This window comes from Drosophila grimshawi, unplaced genomic scaffold (genome assembly GCF_018153295.1).
Source record: "Drosophila grimshawi isolate 15287-2541.00 unplaced genomic scaffold, ASM1815329v1 contig_44, whole genome shotgun sequence".
In the NCBI taxonomy this organism is placed as follows: Eukaryota; Metazoa; Arthropoda; class Insecta; order Diptera; family Drosophilidae; genus Drosophila; species Drosophila grimshawi.
This window is the reverse complement of record NW_025063240.1, coordinates 22,829,796-22,848,956: the sequence shown is the minus strand read 5'-3', so window position 1 is coordinate 22,848,956 and position 19,161 is coordinate 22,829,796. Positions and strand designations below refer to the sequence as shown.

The 19,161-nt window shown below is 38.6% G+C and overlaps 1 protein-coding gene and 1 long non-coding RNA gene across 4 annotated transcripts in view; one reads left to right on the top strand and one right to left on the bottom strand.

The window, feature by feature from the left end:
- The window catches only part of LOC6558962 (connectin), a 120,241-nt gene that overhangs the window by 77,527 nt on the left and 23,553 nt on the right, over positions 1-19,161 (top strand). For 2 of the 3 annotated variants that reach the window (XM_032742716.2, XM_032742715.1), the window contains one exon: positions 10,879-10,976. Coding sequence is in view for 1 of the 3 variants with exons in the window: in XM_001983193.2 (XP_001983229.2) it covers positions 17,878-17,996 (119 nt within the window). In the remaining 2 variants the exon portion in view is untranslated. Of the gene's footprint in view, positions 1-10,878; positions 10,977-17,711; positions 17,997-19,161 lie in introns of those variants that run through there. The other variant, XM_001983193.2, reaches the window with a different exon arrangement.
- On the bottom strand, positions 16,209-19,100 carry LOC116806452. The gene is made up of 3 exons (XR_004365631.1): positions 18,950-19,100; positions 16,411-16,470; positions 16,209-16,334 (listed from the first exon to the last, which is right to left on the bottom strand). It is a non-coding gene; the product is annotated as an uncharacterized LOC116806452 (long non-coding RNA).

Below are 19,161 nucleotides of genomic sequence, written 5' to 3'. Positions count from 1 at the left end.
ACTTAAAGCGTCGCAAAGTTAATTAGCATAAAATACAGACACAACAAGAAAACGGGCAAAATGGGGAAATCAAAGAGGAAATGGAAAAGCGGCGATAAGCTAGACGGGGTTAGGGGTCACGGGTCAAAAGGCTACGGATGTGAAATGGAAACCAATTGATAAGAAATCTGATGCTGATTAAATGAGCAAAAAAAAAAAACACAGCATAAAAAATAAAATGCAAAATATTTGCAAATATATATTTTTACAAATATAATTGAAATAGAAGTAGAGAGAGAGAGAGAGAGAGAGAGAGAGAAAGAGAGAGACAGAGCTAACCATTTAGCTGTGTAAACTTGAACGATTCGAGATAATTATGATTAAAATTTCAGCATACTGCGGTTTGGGCAAAAATCGTTTTCCTTTCAATTTCCGGGCTGCTCGGCAAAAGCAAAAGCTTTGCCGACCGTTAGTTTAATTTGTTAGATTAGTAAACAAATGGAAATTAATTGAAGCAAACGAAAAACTTAACCTCAGGCGAACAAAAACCAGCCACAACTGCGCAAACTTTTTCGTCGTCTGTCTGCGAGTGAGTCTGTCTGTGTGTGGGTGTGTGTGTGTGTGTGTGTGTATGTAGAAAAGGTAGACAAGTCTTAAGAAGTTTGTCGTGCTGTGCGTGTTGCAAGAGACAGACAGTCAGATAGAGAGAGACAGAGATAGATTGTACCAAGTGCGATAACGTGGCGTATGCGCAATGTCTTCATTTCTTCATTTCATTGTTAAGAGGCGGAAAATGAGCAAGCAAAACAGATGTGATTAACTTAATTGTTTGCCCGTAATCTTCGATTTGTGGCAACATACCCCCCACTCCTCCTCCTCGCTTATGACACGCGTAAATAATGATTAACGGCGCTAGTTGGTGCTGCTCTAAGCGCCTTTTAATGGGGCCATGTCCTGTCAAATGCGGGCCAAGATGGAGCCAACAAGAAAAAGACAACAACCAGCAAACCAGCAAACCAGCAAACCAGCAAACCAGGCAAAACAGCTGCCCAGCTGCCAAACAAAAGCGCAATGTCAGCGGCTAAAAGGGAGCAGCGTTTTACAAGTAATCACAACGAAAGCGTCACAACAACAAAATATAAGCAATATAAGCGACATAAGCTAAGGACAGCAGCAAGTTAGAAATGGCGCAGTCGGGAGTGCTCAACGAGAAGATACCAATGTTTTTTGTTATTATTCAGATTAATATGTAAATAAACTATTATTGAGATATAACTTTCTATAAAAAATAGTTTCTAAAGTACAGAAAGAAGTAATTAAATGTATTATAATTAAAATAAATTTTCAAAAATTAATTCCAAACGTATATAAAATATATTGCTAAAAATTACAATATCTTCTTCATATGTAATAAAATACATTATTTTAAAATGAATCACTCAGCAGCTTCCCTCTGCCTGTTACACACTATGCACTGCCCGAATATATCATTTTCTGAAAGTATACAGGGTATAAAACGCAACAACAGCAAAGGCAACAAAATAAAAGCGATGCAAAGCAAAACAAAACAATCGAAAATTATAAAATAACAAAGGCAACGCTGGCGAATCGATTGAACAAATTCGTTTTATGTATGCGCCATAGGAGGATCCTCAGACTCAGACAGAGGACATGCACACACACACACACTCACATACACACACACAGAGAGACACTCACACACTGAATGTAAGCTGGTAGAGCGATTGTCCTTTTTTTGCGTACGCATCACGTATTGTCAATAAAAAAATAATAATAAGACACAATAAATTTTTACCTTTAACGAGTGTGCTTGCCAGCTGCAAGAGAGGGTTAACGAATGTGGGGGAGGAGCGAGGGGGTGTCACAACTTGCGTGCCGCAGCGAGTCCTTTGCTCTCTGCTCTCTGCTCTCTCTCCGCTTTCGCTTTTCTTGTAACTCGAAATACATATATATGTATATACTATATATATATATATATATATATATATATATATATATATATATATGAGAAAATGAAAACGAAACTGAGCAGGGCACAAGGGGTGGATGAAGGGACGGGTGGGTTAACGCGGCAAAAGGCTGTAAAGCAAACAAAGGCAATGACACGAAACGATGACAAGAAAACAACAGCAACAACAGCAGCAGCAACAGCAACAGCAACAGCCACAGCAAAATAACAACAGAAACAGAAACAGCAGCAGCAAGCAAAACAAATAAAAGGCGCAACAATTGCAAAGGAAATGCTATATACCAATAGAGAGCGAGGGGACGCATAAAACAAGGGGTGGGGGGTGAGGGGGAAGTGGCACATATTTATGCGTGGCATGCCACCCACACACCTTAGAAAAACGCCACCCACTCCCAGCTTAGACATTTGCCAAGTGCGTGTGTAATTGAAACTAGACTCCCTCAAGGATTCTTTCAGCCTGGCAAATTTATATCCAGGCGAGGCCACTGAACTGAGCTGCCAGAAAAGATGCAAGTGGAGCAGTGGAATCAGAGGAACTAGAGGCTTGGAGTGGAAGTCTCAACTGTGCAGCTGGCTTTGAATTATGTCTGAAGACTGGATGATCAAATCAGAGTTAAAGAAATTTCAGAGAGAGATTTCTGTAAGAGGAGAGAAAAAGACTCGTCAGATCTCTAGTCACTTTGCAGACCTTCGTACGTAGTTGTGCCATTTTAAGGGGATTGGAGTGAAAGTCTTGCTTAGCTTAGATTCGCTTGTCAAATTCTGGGCAGTCTGCGGGTTAACGGACACTTCTGGCTTCGATACAACTCTTTCAATCCCTCATGTAGAAACTTGATTACATTATAAGGGGTCTTTCATCTTTATAGACATATTTAAATAATAACCGTCTTCTCTAATATCTCTCCGATATCTAATCAAAACTATCTACGTGCATTCAAGCCAAGGCTTAAAAAACGTTGCCTTTCAATATATATTCATTTTTTATATTTTTAAGAAGTTTTAAAACAACTTACACAAATGGGCAAATAATAAGCATTTAAATTAGATGAGCATTGATAAGGTAAGTGCTCCAACAATCCGCTGAGTGACTTGGACGCCATAGAAAAGTGAAGCTGGAAACTGCTGTTGCAGCTAATGTTGTTGTTGTTGTTGCCATTGCTGCCACTCTGCAGGTCAGCGCACTTGCCTCAAATGCTAATACAAGCGAGCAGCTGAATTGGGGTTACGGAGGGGTGTGGGTTTGTTTTAGAGAGGAACCCCAGCTATGCAATTTTAGACAGGGCTATTTGTCGAGTTGTTGGCGAGTCCAACTAATTCCACAATGTCTAGACGCGAGACCAGATCGCGCTAGCCAGTTTGTCTTTTGACTGCGCCACAAAATGTGGCAGCGAGAACGGGAGTGGGTGGGTGGGCGGCAGCTGCAGCAGCGGATAAATATGCAAAGTACAAAAAAAAGAGAGAAAAAAACCGAAAAGAAAGAGAAACACAATATTTGTAAAAAGGACTACAGACAATTTGCCTTTAAATAGAGCGTGGCACTTCAAACAAGCGAGCTTCAGTTGGGGAGGGGCGGAAAGTGGGTGGTGTGGGTAACTGATGGGGGGAGGGGAGTAAAACAACACGCAAAAAGCGAAAATAATGCAGGGAGCAAAAACATGATAACAGCAGGGAGACGGACCAAAGTAAAAGGAAAAAAAATGCAAGAAAAGAAGAACACATAAAAAAATCAAGAAAATGAAAAGAAAATAATATAACGAGCGCATATTAAAGTGGGTTTATTTATTTTGCGCTCAACGCTGCTTGCCACTCGCTGAACACACAGACACACACACACACACACACACACACATACAACACACACACCAACCTCTCTCAGTGTTCCCCTTTTGTGAGGAGTGCCTTTGTGTTTATTAAAAAATAATTTCCATGCTCAACTTGGCACACACACCGTCTAAGCCCCTTCTTATGCCTATGCGTGTGCGAGAGTGTGTGTGTGTGTGTGTGTGTGTGTGCAACAGGGGCTATCAACAGTTTACATTCTCGAGATTGCGACGGAAAACATTTGAAACAATAAGCCTCGAAGCCTGTCGACAGTCTACAAATTCAAATTCAATAATGCGAATACTTTTTCTCCTGGTCGAAGGACGATAGGTGGGTGTTTGTGTGGGTGGTTGGGTGGTGGGCGACAGCACTAAATAATTCAGCAGACCAGGAGAGAGCGGGAGAGGGAGAAAAAAAATGTAAATCTGTGATTTTAATGCGTTTGCCAACTGTAAACATAAACCCGAAATATTACAAAACTTGTGCAAACAGGCGACGAAGGGCGAGCCATAAAAAAAATACCAAGAAAAAACGGCGCAGTTAGGCAAACCGAATATTAAATACCATAAAGAAAGCAAGCGATTATCAATATACATTTTTATATCAATATCTATATCTATGTCAATTTATTTATTTTAATATTTATTTAACGAAGACTAAATGCAGTCTATAAACTTTTAAATATTACAAATTAAGAAAAGAAAAATTAAATATGCAGACTGGATTGTGTAAATAGAAAAGGGATAGTGTTCGAAATAGGTATACTAAGAACAACATATTTAGGGATATCTAATAAAGAAGAGGAATCTTCCACTAATGTAGAAAACTCAAACTGAGTAGTATTCTATGGTTAATTAAAGACGAAAGATTGATAAGCGGAAGCCTATCAAAAATTGAGTTTCCACTAAAGACCGAATAAGACAATGAAAATAAATATGTACTGCAGGGACACAAGTCACAATTGATAGTTTTATGACAAGTTGACAAAATACAAGAGTAATATGCAAGAATAGAAAAAAAATAGAAAAAAAATAAAGGAAAGAACATTTTATTAAAATTAACCTGACTCCTAATATTGCCAAGTAAAAGCAAAATATATTCAAATAAGATCTTGACGCTATTTAACTTTAAATATATAATGGAAAATTAGATAACTTGGCAATAAAAAAAGGTGATACACACTCCGCGACAGAATTATAGCACCCACTGCGAGGGTATACAAAAGAAAACCAGAAATGGGAAGAGGAAATGAATGCGAATGCGAAAACGCGTATGTCAATTTAATGGGCGGAAATTTTCCAACTGAAAAGTGAAATGTGAATGGTGGGCGTGGCAGCCGCGGAGGGGGTGGGGGCGGGGTGCAGACTTGTCATATTTTTATGTGAATGGTGTTTTCTTTTTCATTTATTTCTTTATTTTTTTTGTGTGTTCAAATATGAAATATTTATATGAGCATTTTCATTTATGGTGCGTAACAAATGTGCAAAAAAAAAGAAGAAAAGCATGAAGGAAAGCAGAAAAATAAGCAGGCTTGGACAGGTGCGTGCAGAGTGGCCATCATTATGAGCATCATCATCATTGCCACACATCACGCCACACACACCCGTACACCCCCACAACCTGCCCTCGCTGTGCTTGAAACTTTTGTTATAATAAAATACGCAAGCTTCTCTACTTTTTCTGTGTTTATTTTTCTTCTCGTTTTATTTTGTGTTCGGGAAAAAATTATTATATTTTAATTACACATGCGTTGGTGGCAATCCTGGTCCAAGAGGCCACGGTGAAAACAAACAAAAAGCGAATAGAGAACAAAAAACAGAAAACAGAAACAGAAACAACAACAAAATGTGAACAAAAATGGCGTGAAAAATCAGTTTCATGGCTTTTATGCTCCTGTTTATTGTTGTAAATGAGTACTGGGCGGGGCTACTCTACACACAGACACACACACGTGTATAGGTGTGTATGTGTGTGTGTATGTCACGCGGAAGTTGTTATGGCCATTTAGCTTAGGGCTTTTAATAACCAGCTGACGACACAGACCAAAATTTAAACGCACAAAATGTAAACAGCAAAAAAATATATATGTATGACCAGCATTTTGTTGTTGTTTCTATTGTTGCTGTTGCTGGCTAATTAATATTAGCGGCTGTTGCCTGCCTTGCGAGCAGGAAATGGAAGCAACTGCCGCACAGCTGCACCCCGCTCAATTAACGTTAGTTTATTACATAATTACATTAACGCCAATTGACACATTCAGGAAGAGCAGTAGAAAATTAGGTCGTATTATCTAGTCGAGAGTGCTCGACTAGCAGTGACCAATAATTAGGCTAATAATAGTTTCTCCTCTCATATGAAAATGATCTTAATGAAATATTTATGGTTTTTACTTATTTCATTTATGCATATTTTTATCGTATACTTGTATCTTTCGGGAGCTTTATTCCTTAGCTTCTCTTAAAGCTCTATTAAATTTAAAAAATGTATAGCTATAATTATGTATTTTTCCATTTTGTGATACATTTTATAAGTAAGAAGATGCATATTGCACAAGTTTATCCCAACTTCTTAAAAAGAGAAAGAGATTTCGGGCTTAGAATTTTATTCAGCGAACAATTAACAGATTTTCCATTTGCATTTCTTAATAAATACGATCAACTATTATTGACTGCTATCTGTCAATCTGGGCTATATTTCGATAGTTTGCAAAGCAAGACAAAACCAGTTGGCTTTAAAACTAGTGGCCAAGTTATCAACAGGTTAATTGCCAAAGTCAGCACAGTCGTTTGACTGATGGGAGGGGAGTTAAGGGATGTTCAACTTTGAAGCACGTTCTATCGGAAAGATTTTCTCATTTCAAATCAAATAAAAGTTTCGCGTGCTCGGTGAAGCGTACAAAATGATCTGATTACAGATTGGCACAGCAGACAAACGACACTCAATTTATGGCCAAGTGGTTGCGGGTGGTGGGTTTTGCTGGGTGGTGGGCTAACTGGTGGGTTTTCTTGGCGAATTCTGTGTCCTGTGGCCCTGTGTCAAAGGTTAAGTCGACTGACATATGCCCGCTGCTGTTGCTGGAGCTGGTGCTGTAGCTGAAGCAAATGCAAAGCAACAGCCGCAGGAGCCGAAGCACTCAATATTAAGAAATAACAACTTGCTGCGGGCAAACCCAGAGGAGTGGGTGGGGGGGAGGGAGAGTAGAGGTGCCTGCACTACCCAGGAAGGGCATGTTGCACGTGAATTCACTGGCATCATTGCTTTGGCTTTGGATGCTCCTCAATGCAAACAAGCGAAACAGCAACAAATATTTAACAACTGTGTGTGTGTGAGCAGTAAACAGCCGCAACAGCAGCCACCCCCTCCCCCAGCCTTCTGGCAACTTGTAAACTTTTTGCCCCCTCTTTGCACTCCTCTCTCTGCTCCTTTCCTGCTTTTGCTTTTGCTTATTTGTCACAGCAGTTGAGCTTCAAAGCTTTGGCTTGCCACACACTTTATGGAATCAGCTGCATGCAACCCTCACCCACCTAGCTGCCACCTACTCCCCACCCCTCCCTTTCGCATACACAAGTGTTTATGTTTGTCTTAAACTCGCTGGCAAAGTGAGAAGACAGCAGCCCCAACGCCTGTCAAAAGTCACTGCGAGTCTTTTACTCCTCTCCAGTGTGGTATGTGTGTATTTTGGACATAAACTTCAGCTGGAAATTGTGCGTAATTATATTAAATTTTTATTACCCCACATGAAATGGATATGTTTGCTGCAATTTTCAAGAAAATGTTTCTACTTCCTCGGCATCTCCTTCGTTCTTGTCTAAGTTCTGGTTTTTATTCACTTGCAAAATAAGACAAGAAAGTAATTAAAGGCAAGTGTCGGGTGGATAGCATTTAGCTCTAATATGCGACAGTTTGACAACACAATAATCCTTGAGATTATTTCGCTGGCGCTCAAAACACAAACTCAGCTGGGAAATTTGCATTGTGGGAGATGTAGATAAGATTTCCGCTTAGTCAGATCGGGCTTAGAAAATGCAGCATTGGTAAAGCTATCTTATTTAATGTCAACTAATATTAGTCGACACCACAAAGTTCACAAAATAAAATATAAATTAAATTTAAAAAAAGTTTAATACTCAAAATTAAATTTAAAGAAAGGAGAAATGTTTATAAATTATTATTTCTATATATCATAACACTTATTATTGCTAAAGTAAAAAACACTTTTACATACTTGCCAGAAAGTATACAAATCCATAAGAGCACATAAGTATTCACACCCACACCGACTTCGAATGATTCATAGTAGACACTCACTCTCACAATGTACTGCAAACAACCTGAAGCACTCAAAACTGAATTTGATTTATTACTAATATAAATTCCTTAAAATTGAAGTATTTACACTTATCCACATTAATCAAGCTTTTCGCAGAAATACGAATTTTCTGAAATTCCAAATAACTCGAACCTTTTTCGAAAGAAAATTTTTCACAATAAAAATGTTGTGGCTCTCAAATTCACAAGCAAACATATTAGATCTGTTGCTGAGCCCATTAGGGATAGGTAAAAAGGGTATGATGGAGTGTGCAAAAAAAATATATATATATTCATGATCAGCAGAGTTGATTTGCCATATCTGTCTGTCTGTCTATAAGAACAAGCCGATTTCAGAAACTATAAGACCAAGAGCTTTTAGATTTGTGATATAAATATCATTTCATCGATAAAAATCGATTTTCCATAACAATAAAAGGCAAAATTTTAAAGATGTAGACTTCCAATTGATGTATTATTGAGTAAATGTCAAAATTTCATAGATTATTAAGCCAATCATATTTTCATTTGTAACAATCCACCATCAGCAAGTTGAACAGCTGTATTCATAATATCTGCTCGTCGAGCACTCTCGACTACTGCCTAAACTGTTTACAACTTGTATACATGTGTATTACATATGTATATAGGTATGTGGACAAAACTACACCCACTTGATGGCAAATTGTCATGGATTTGAGCTTTGGTTCCGCGGCACTTTGTCGGTTGCCCCTAGCAGCCGCCACTCGCTGAACTTGTTTGACATTCCTGCGTTGCATGTGGCACTGAGTTGTGTGTGTGTGTATGTCTGTGAATGCCGGGATAGTCAAAGTCCCAATCAGTTAGATTCGAATGCCACGATATTGCATAGTCCACAGTCCAAACTATATAATATTTCCCCCTGAGTTTTCTAAAGTATATCATTAGAATCGCGGCAAAGGCATAAGGCATAAGGCTTATTAAATTCCATGCTCAGTCTGAAGTCAGCTCTGGACAAATAAATGCGGGCATAATTAACAGAAATGAGTAACAAAACACAAAAAAGCAGAAAAACAGAAAAATCGGACACAAAAAATGGTCTGCGATTGTTGGCGATAGCAGCGAATATAATTGCCGACTTATGCAAAGAGGGGCAGGAAGGAATCAACAAAACAAGAAATAAATGGACAAAATATCATTTACTGCGATTGCAGCTACACTGAAACAAAAGGCAGCACTAATATTTTAGTAACCATCAATCCATAGTACACTCAGTAAACAATTACTTGAATTTAAGCAAATCCCCCTAAAAATATACACAATATTTTCTAGTTTTTATTAATAATTTTTAAGATTTATAAAGACTTTCCCTAAGTCGACAATTCCAAAAATATTACTATTTTAATTATTATTTAGAAATGCATTTCTAAAGCGTAGAAATGCAAAACGCTTCAAATGATTTACAAAAATTCAGATCGACTTTTTTCCGAGTGTAACAATCTTTTTCAAGTTCTCAGTTTGCATTGATGCTTATAGTTTTTTTTCGAGTGTAGAAAAAGCTAACCGTTTTCAATAAAAGTGTAACCACTTGTGTGTGTGTGTTTAAGTGTGTAATTTTGTTGTAGTAAGTTTTTGTAGGCGCAGCAACAAATGCAATTATTCCATTTTATGCCGCCACAAAACACAATGGAATTGTGTACTTTAACACACACTCCTCACACACACACACACACATATGTGTGCGTGTGTGTGCCCCATGACATTTAGGCTTAGGCTAGGGAATTGCTTCGACGATTCCTCGTCATCATCATCATCGGCATCGTCATCATCGTCATCGTTGTTGGGCAATGGACAATGGACACGCAGCAAAATTATGAGGCGCGCGTGGAAAATAAAACTATTTGAATAACGCGCAACCGCCCAACGCCCTCTTCATACACCCACACACTGACACTCACACACCCCTCGCACACATGTGTTTAATTCCCGCACTCCTGCGTGTTAATTGTTTTTTTTTGATGTAGCCACATGTCCTGGGCCCTTTCTCCTTTGGTGAGTCGACAACAAGTCAGCAATGCTTCAATTTCCTATGAAATTAACGCAATTAGATTTGTCTTGCTGACCACGCCCCCTAAACTGACAGCGCCCGGTAATAATATTATTACGTCGACAAAATAAAGGCTAATACTAAAAGTCGTTACGAAAGCTATATAGATAATGCCTAGATGCCTACAGGGAAACTTGAACCCATTAAAAATGTGTTTAAGGGGTATCATAAAGCTGTGTTTATGTAAGCAGCAGAAGGAAAAGTACATATATCTGTCTCTATACATACCGATATCGGAGTCTATAAGATATTGATACTTAAAACTTACAAGTTCTCGTTTTTCTTAAGCAGATTGAGTTGAGTTATTCACTTTGAATTTTATTCAACTTAATTTGTAGCTTTATTTTAATTGAGGATTTTAGTCACCTTTTGATACTACAAAATATATTTATCTATCAAACTACTGTACTTAACAGTGTATCTGCTCGTCGAGCACTCTCGACTAGCTCATCCCAACTGGCCTAAGCGTATTATCACATTAAAAAAAAACAGCCATCAGGCAGCCACTATCTATTTACTAGTCCCAAGTTTCCTCCTGTCGAGCACTCTCGACTGGCTCATTCGAAGTTGCTTAAATTAGGGTTGTGCATTACACAGAGTAACGCCCTAATATCTAACGCTTAGTTTATATTGCAAAACTTATCGCATTAATTCAATTTTACCTTTCCACACTCTCCTTTTGTATCGCCCCCAGGCCGAGGCATTAGTCAGCAGAAAGGAATCGAATCGAGAGCTTGAAGAGGCCCGCACGTGACGCGGCCTTTTTTATTTTATTGTACACTTCATCAAAAGGTGAGTTGCCAGACAGCGGAACAAACACATAAGTATATATATATATGCATATATGTGTATATATTTATCTGTGTAAGTTATATATAAACAGACTCAGAACTTAGCTAATTAAGCAATCGGGAGTCTCTGAAGTTGAAGCATCCATGAGCTCTAAGCGCATTTCGAATTCACTTTCAAATTCAACAGCTCAGACATGTGAGTCGCAAAAACAGAGATAATGTTTTATGCAAAATTGTTAAAATATTTGACAGACGAGTTAAAAGTTTTCCCAGACGACAACTCAGTTTCGACAAATATACCCTCGGCTCAATCGCGGGACGTTGCTCGATGCTCGTATTTTGTGTATTTATGTTTGTGTTTGTGTTTCTCGGTTTATGTTTGTCTTCGTGAGCATTTTTGCTAAACTGAAAGAATTTATTATATCAGACAGACAGCAGAAGCAACAACAACAACTATAATACACATACTTAGCAAAGCTGCTCAACGAGCATGACAAATTTTCAGTTTGCGTCAGGAAAAGTTGCAACAAACTTGCAGTCAACGACGAAAATAATAATTTCGTTTCTCTCTCTTCTCGCCTCATTCAACTGTGTCAACACACACACACACAAATAAGGTAAAGACTTGCCAAAATGGCTAACAAAAAAAAAAAAGAAAATGAAAATGAAAGAGCAAGAGCAAGAGGATGAGTCCGAGGGCTACTTATCTTGTGGGACAGTCGACAGTACTCAGTATTCAGCCAGGTGCTGCCAATTTCAGCATTAAACAGTTGCCAACACGGGCAACTTCCCAACTTCAACACGATTCCTCGAATGGTGGCAAACAACAAATTGTGCATCAAAAGTTAAAGCTTGACACTTGACAGCAAGCCAAAAATAACAGGAAGATGATAGAACTTCTATATTGGGAATGCTGCAGTTTGCACACCCTTGTAAACTGAACTCCAAATTCATATTAAAACCATTATTGTAACAATTGTTCCTATAAGAGCTATAGGATATACAAGTCTAAAATCAAAGCTTTTCTTTTCCATTTTTTTTTTGATTTGTATATTTTGTTAAACAACTAAGTTTTTCATACAATAAATCATCTTTCAACCGATTGTAATCATGGCAACTATATGATATAGGGAACCGATCCGGTTAACTTAGACATTTATTTATAGTTTACTTGTATACTTTATGAACTCGGAAACAAGCTTACAAGATTCACCACAAAATTAAGATACCCTTCACAAGCGCATACCAAAAATGAAAAATAAAAGCAATGAGCTCTAAGTGAAAAAATGACAGTCAAAGTAATGGGCTAGGTGGCTCAAGTGCATTGGGGCATGGTTTGCCTATATATATACGTATGCCATTGAAAGGGGGCGTGGTGGTTGGGCAAGGTAAGGGGATGGTTGGGCAGATTTGCATATAACTTTGCCAGAAAAATATGTGTCAACAATATGGCGCAGGCAGCATCAAGCAGGCAAACGCAGCAGCGATGAGCGAAAGTTTGCACTGAAAACTACTTTTCATTTTATTTTGCTGACAGGTATGCTAAAAGCCAAAAAAAAAAGCAAAAAAATACACCAAAAAAATGAGAGGGGGCAGAAACTGAAAAGTAGTCAAAAGTGCGCAGAAGAAGCAACACCAACAACAACATCAATGTGTGCAGATTTGGCGAAGCTTTGCTTTTAGTACAGGGAATAGAGAGCATGGGGATATATATATATATATATATATATATATATAAGAAATATATATATACCTATATACCTATTTATGAGACAACTGTGACAGCTGGCAATGACTTTTTCGCATGATATTAAGCAGAAGCAGAGCAAAAGGGTTCACAACTCTCTCACTCTCTCTATCCCTCTCTCCCTCTCTCCCTCTCACTCTCTCCCTTTCTCTTTTTCGCGCGGTAACAGTCTAACTTGGCACAAATGTCGCCAAGTAAATGGCAAGCAATTTATAAAATCGTATTTATAGAGTGCCACATTCTTGACAATAAATATAAATACACATAAATAAGGTAGAAAAACAACCTCAAAATCTTTAAGCCTGTCCTTATAAGAGCACTTTCTATCTTGTGTTTTTATTATGGATTTGTTGAGGTGCTAAAAAAAAGTACAGCTGCATTCCAAAAGTTAAAGAAAATGCCAAAAATGTTGAAAAAGTTCAACGATTTTCGTACCGATATAGACCTATAGACTAAGAGGACCAACCGAGGCTCTTCGTTATTTGCTTTTTTAACGTCAACCAAAAGATTTTTAATGGGGTTTACGTTCTTTGAATTCAAACGATCGGTCTTGTGGCTATGCTAAGCGGCGTTTCCATATTGCAAAACATACACAATAAAAACATTTCACATTTCAATTTATAGTATAAGAAATACATTTATTCATTGACCCATAATATTATCAGTAAGCCTGCTCCTCATTTCGAAAATCATTTCTAATATACAAATTCATAAAAGCGAACCTCAAACAACTAACTCAGTCAAGCTTTTGCTCCAGCTCTAATTTGATGATGTTGCTATTTATTTGGAAAGCACTGTATGCATATAGGACAACAACTAATATCTAATAGCCCATAGCTCACATTCGTTGCTTATTAAAAGCTCTTGCTGTGCAGCACAAGGATACAAAAGTTATTACAGAAAAGGAACCCATTGGTTTTCAGTTGTGATTGCTAATCGGGTAAGCAAAACATTTTGGCCAAAAAGTGAGTTGGCCAAAGACCATTTCTGAGTAATCTGTTAGCAAGTGTATTTATTTTTTAGTCAATTGTACATTTCAATCAGGCTTATAGACTTGTGCAGTTGACTTAAATCTAATTGGAGTAGCAGTCAATTTCTGCTCAATCCTGGCAAGAGTTGATGCTGCTGCTCCTTCTGCTCCTGCTTCTTCTGCTCTTCCTCCTGCAGCTGTTGGTGACATGTGACAATGGCAAGTGGCAGTCGTAAGCGTAATCCTTTTGGAGTGACGCAAGCAAATCAAGTGAGAAGCACGGCACAACTAAACAAATCAAATGGAACATTTCAATAAAAAGAAATAGAAATACAAATAGAAATGGAAATGGAAATAAACTAAAACGAGTGCAAACAAAAAGGAGGAGAAATGTGACGACGTCATAACTCTACTGATTGATGGTCAACGTTTTGTGTGCCATTTGTCAGACAGCAGAGAGACAGAGACAGAGAGAGAGTGGGGCTAAGAGGGGATTGGCAGGGAAGTGGATAGTGGAGTCTGCTGCTGTCTAGAGAAGTCCAACTCATGACTGCACTTTGGTCAAGGAAGGCCGCCAACTGACCGACAAAGCGAATGCTTCGTCTCATTTCTATACTCTGTTAACGAAGATAAAAAGTGTATATAGGTTTACGTTTGTATAAGTCTGAAACTGAAACTTTGAACCGACAAAGAAATTTAGCTGTTTCCCGAAAATCGATAAACTCTATTATTGCAAAACGATAAGAATCGATAGACTCTTTCATTTCTTAAAAGCCAATATTGTCTGCCATTTTAGAGTTAGAGTTACCAAACCTGGAAGGTGGAATACTAGTAACCTCCTCCCAAAATCAAGTTTAGAGCAAGAGTTGTCACAGTTTGAAGGTCGATTATTATTAAAATTGTAAGAGACTTGAAAGGTAGATTGATAGGAACCTCCTCTTAAGATTGGTTAACAAAATGTCTTGGCCAATGCCTAATAACCAAATCTTTGCGCTGAAGCCACTAAATTTTCAATGATTAAGGAAGCAGCACTGATTTCTGTCCCACATTTAACCCCGACTAGCTGTGATCAGGCAGCAGTGTATTAAGCAGTCGTGTATGCCCGATTGCAATATTTTTACTTTAGTTTTTTCCATGTGTGCAGCTAAAAAAAAACTGGAGACAGCGGACTGAGTAACTGACGGACTGGAGCATCTCGCCTCCCCGAGCAGTCACTCAAAGTCAAGCACGTACGTTAGCTGGATAGGAGAAGAAGGGTAGGTGGAGAGCAGGGGAATGGCGGAGGGTGCAGGTGGAGAGGAGGGATCCTGGCCATGTGTGGCATGTCACAGCTTAAAGTTACATACATGCAGCTGGCCAGCTGGATAAAATATGTGAATATGGGTCTCTACCTGTCTCCCTCTCTCTGTCCGTTTCTCTCGCTGTCTCTCTAATAATGTACGATGATGATGATGATGATAATAATGATGCTGAGCACACGAGCATATCATAAACAACAAAAACGATGACGATGACGGCAACGCATCTCGTCTCTCTGAAGTATAAACTTATTGTTGGCAAAACCTCATGACACACACAGACACACGCTCGTGTATGTGGCAGACATATTGTTAAAGTCCTGCTGATGCTGGTGCTTCTGGCACAGCGGAAGTGTCACCATTTGTCAAATAACGAAAATTGAAAACAATTTCCACGCCACGTCAGACAACAGTAGCAGGAGCAAGCAAGGCAGGCATTGTCTTCATCAGCAGATCTCCTTATTGCACAACTTCATTTCACACTCAACACCCACAACAACCCCCACCGCCTCCCCCTTCCCCCTTGCCCTTACCCCCGCCTTTCTGCCCCTTGGCGAGTGTTATGCTTTTGCATTGAATGCGGCCTTCTGACTTTGATAAGGCGCAAACTTTGGCCCATAACGAGCGAAGAGCCAGAACAGAAGACAGACAGACGGACGGCCGAACAGGCAGACAGTCAGACCGCCAGGCAAATAGAGAAGAGCAGCAGCAGCGAAGAGAATTCGCAACGTTAAAGTCAAGAAAATTTCCATGCGAGCCAACAACATTTATTGTGCAACAAAACTCTTTGCTTGCCCCTTATTCTTTTTGCCTGCCTTTTGCGTGACAGCTTAGCTGCGGCTTTGCTCCAATTTCCTACTGGGTCGACAACAAGTCAACAAGTTTCTTCCCCTACTGGCCCCCCTCCCTTGGACACTTTAAAGCATATGCGTCTCGTTTTGCCACATTGAAAGTTAAATATAAATTATAAACAGCACAAGACGAATCGCTTGTTGTTGCAACAGGACGAGGCAAGAACGTTGCTTGTTGCAGCCATTAAAAATGCTTCTGCTCAAGTATGTAACAAGCAGGCGAAGGCCTTTTTGAGAATAAATACATATATATATATACATATATGTATATATATATATATATATATTCTTGATTTGAGTCGATTTAGTAGTGTCTATCTGTAGAAATAAGTAATAGTAAGTCTCAGTGACTACAAGAGCACAGGAGTATATGTTAGCCTGCTCAAGTTTATTTCATCTTATCGATAACTACAGTGGTTCACACATATCGATAAGTGCTAGAATTCAAATGTCTCTGTATAGTTTTAAAATTTGAGTCTACTTCCATTGGGGGCTAGAAAATTGATAAGAATCAAGGATTACAAATCGTTAAAATGCACATAACTCGTTTTCTTGACAATAAAATATACCATTGTAATGATATAGCCGACCAATTGATATATAGTTTAGCCAGAAATATTGTTCATCAACTGTAAACAACAAAAATAAAAAAGTTATATATAATAATATTTAAAATATATTTATAACATTATAATAGTATGCAAATATTGCACAAACTACTCTTAACATGCCGCATATTTTATGACAAATTAAGGACTCTCTTCTAGTCAAGCACTGTAGACTAGCGCCTTCTACTCTGCCAAGAGTAGTTATTATTTTGTTGTAAAAATTCGATTTGGTTGACTTTCACTTTCGAGTTCTTGAGCGCTTCAATATATTTATGGCTCTGGCTAACGCTTTAAAGTGTCTTCAATCTGTGTCTTTGTCACGCTTGCTCAAAGTTTTTGTTGATGTTGCGGTTGTTGTTGCTGTTGTTGTGGTTGCTGTTGTTGTTGTTGTCTGGCATGTGACATAGAAAACTTTTTGCTGTTGATAAATGACTTATGAATACTGTGAGAAGTCGCATAAATCTTATGATTTATGCATAAACAACAAATTGATTTTTCATTTGCTTGCACTGATCCACGCCACCCGCCTCCATCATACACGCACACACACACACACACACGCACACGCACACCCCACCCCCTCGTTAAACTTCATGGCTTTGAGTAATTGGCTGTGTCGCTTGCTGCACATGTGCCAATGAGTATATATATGTATATATATATATATATGTATATGTGTGTGTGTGTGTGTGTGGAAATCTAATTACACACACAACACCCACACACACATACACTACATACATATGTTTTTGATTTGCTGCTTGACAACACACTTAAAAATGCCAGGAAAATCTTAAAAGTCTTCTCACCTCACAATTTTCCCCATATATTTATCCCTGGCTACATTTCACACAGCTGCGGCTCTTGTGGTATGTGTGTGTGTGTGTGTGTGTGTGGCAATTTAGTTTCGACATTGCTTTGATATTCAAATTGAAGTCATCAAAAGTGCTTGTTGATGAAGCTGCTGCTGCTGCTGCTGCTGCTTTTGCTGCTTTGGCTGCTCAAGTTTCAGCCCAAGTGTTTTTGGAGTAGTTAATCCTGCGGTCTTCGCCAGCAGCACTTTGAACCTTGAACTTTGAACCAGCTGTCAAAGCGAAATACGTTCTTAAGCCCAAGTTAAGCAGCGCAACAGCAAAAACAAACAGCAAACACATTATCATCGTTTTATTTAAGATTTATAACGATAATAAATGTAATGAAGCATGCCAGAGTCAATAACTCAAATGACTGTCAGCTTTCCAATATAATATTTTATGCAAATCACTGTCACTCTCTGACAATTGCCAATAACTTATTTACACTTCATTAATAACAACTTTAGCCCAAAATAAAAAATATGCCCAATGTCAGTGATGTGACTTATTAATTTAGTAAAAAATAAAAAATGTTAAATGTAAAAACGAGCATAATTAGAGAGCACTTTGCCAAATGACACTTGAAATGCAATCGAGTGGGGAAGTTGGGGGAGATGAAGACATTGCCAGTGAGCGAACAATCAGCGACAGTGTTGCAGTTATTTATGAGCGCAATAAATTTATTTACGGGGGGTAAGTCGAAGGGGGACTGTTGGGGGCAGGGAAAGGAAAATCTAGCAGAGCGTCAAATGAAGGCGGGCGAAAAAGCCCAGCAGGAGGCACACAACAACAGCAACAACAACAAATAAATGCGGCCAAAATGAAAACGGCCATGTCATGGACTTTTCACACACACACACCCCAACCCACAACAAATCCCACAACCCCCTCACACCCTCCATCTTTCCACAGTCCGGAAAAATCAGAGAGAGAAAGAGATACCGCGAAAATGTTTGTTTTTTCGGCGCTCCAAATGAAATATGAGCGTAGAGTAAAAAGCTACCAACATTAATTAGCATTTTTATGGAGCGCTTTAACTTTTCAACTGCTGGTGTTAACTGGAAAGGGCGAAGGGTGTGGGGGGGTGGGGGGGGGGGTGTTCAAAAGGGGTATTCGGAAAGACGCATTACTTTTCACTGTTAATGAATTGCAACTCAAAGCCAACAAATTTGGATTCAATATCGGCGCAGGTATTTCTCACTTTTAATGCCGCATCAAATTTGATGTTCGCAATTTGAGATTTTAAATGCGGCCTTCAATAAATAAATAATAAAGAAAGTGAGAAATAAATACAGCCCTGCTCAACAAATAATAACGTGCACAGCGACTATTTCAGAGAAGTTCAGTGCCTCGCACATAAAGTAAATGCCAGGAGCAACAAATTCTCAATCAATTGCCAGCAAAGCATTTCCCAGCACTCTGAACACCAAAGTATTTTTGGACGCAGTCCAAACGGAAAATGCTTGCAACACTTTTTATACCCTTTGCTCATGCGATTTTCTGCTTTAATTTGTACCGAAAATCGAGTAGCCAGCATTTAAATGTAGTCTTCATACACAAAAGAAATTTGATGTGATATATGATATACAATTTTTTGTAGCATTAATTTAGACGCAAAATAATGAACAAAACGATATTTGACTTACCAGGTATACCTTTGCCGATGCCTCTTCTTCTTCACCAGGATAAGTTATACAATAGTCTTCATAATATCAACCAGTGTCTTGTAAAAAGTAGGTCTGTGTGTTATGTTCATTTTTCGGTTAGGATTTTTACATGATCTTAAAGCCAAAATCTTGTTTTCAAATTGAAATGTTGGATCATTCTAAACGTATAAAACAGAATTGCTTTTGAAAAT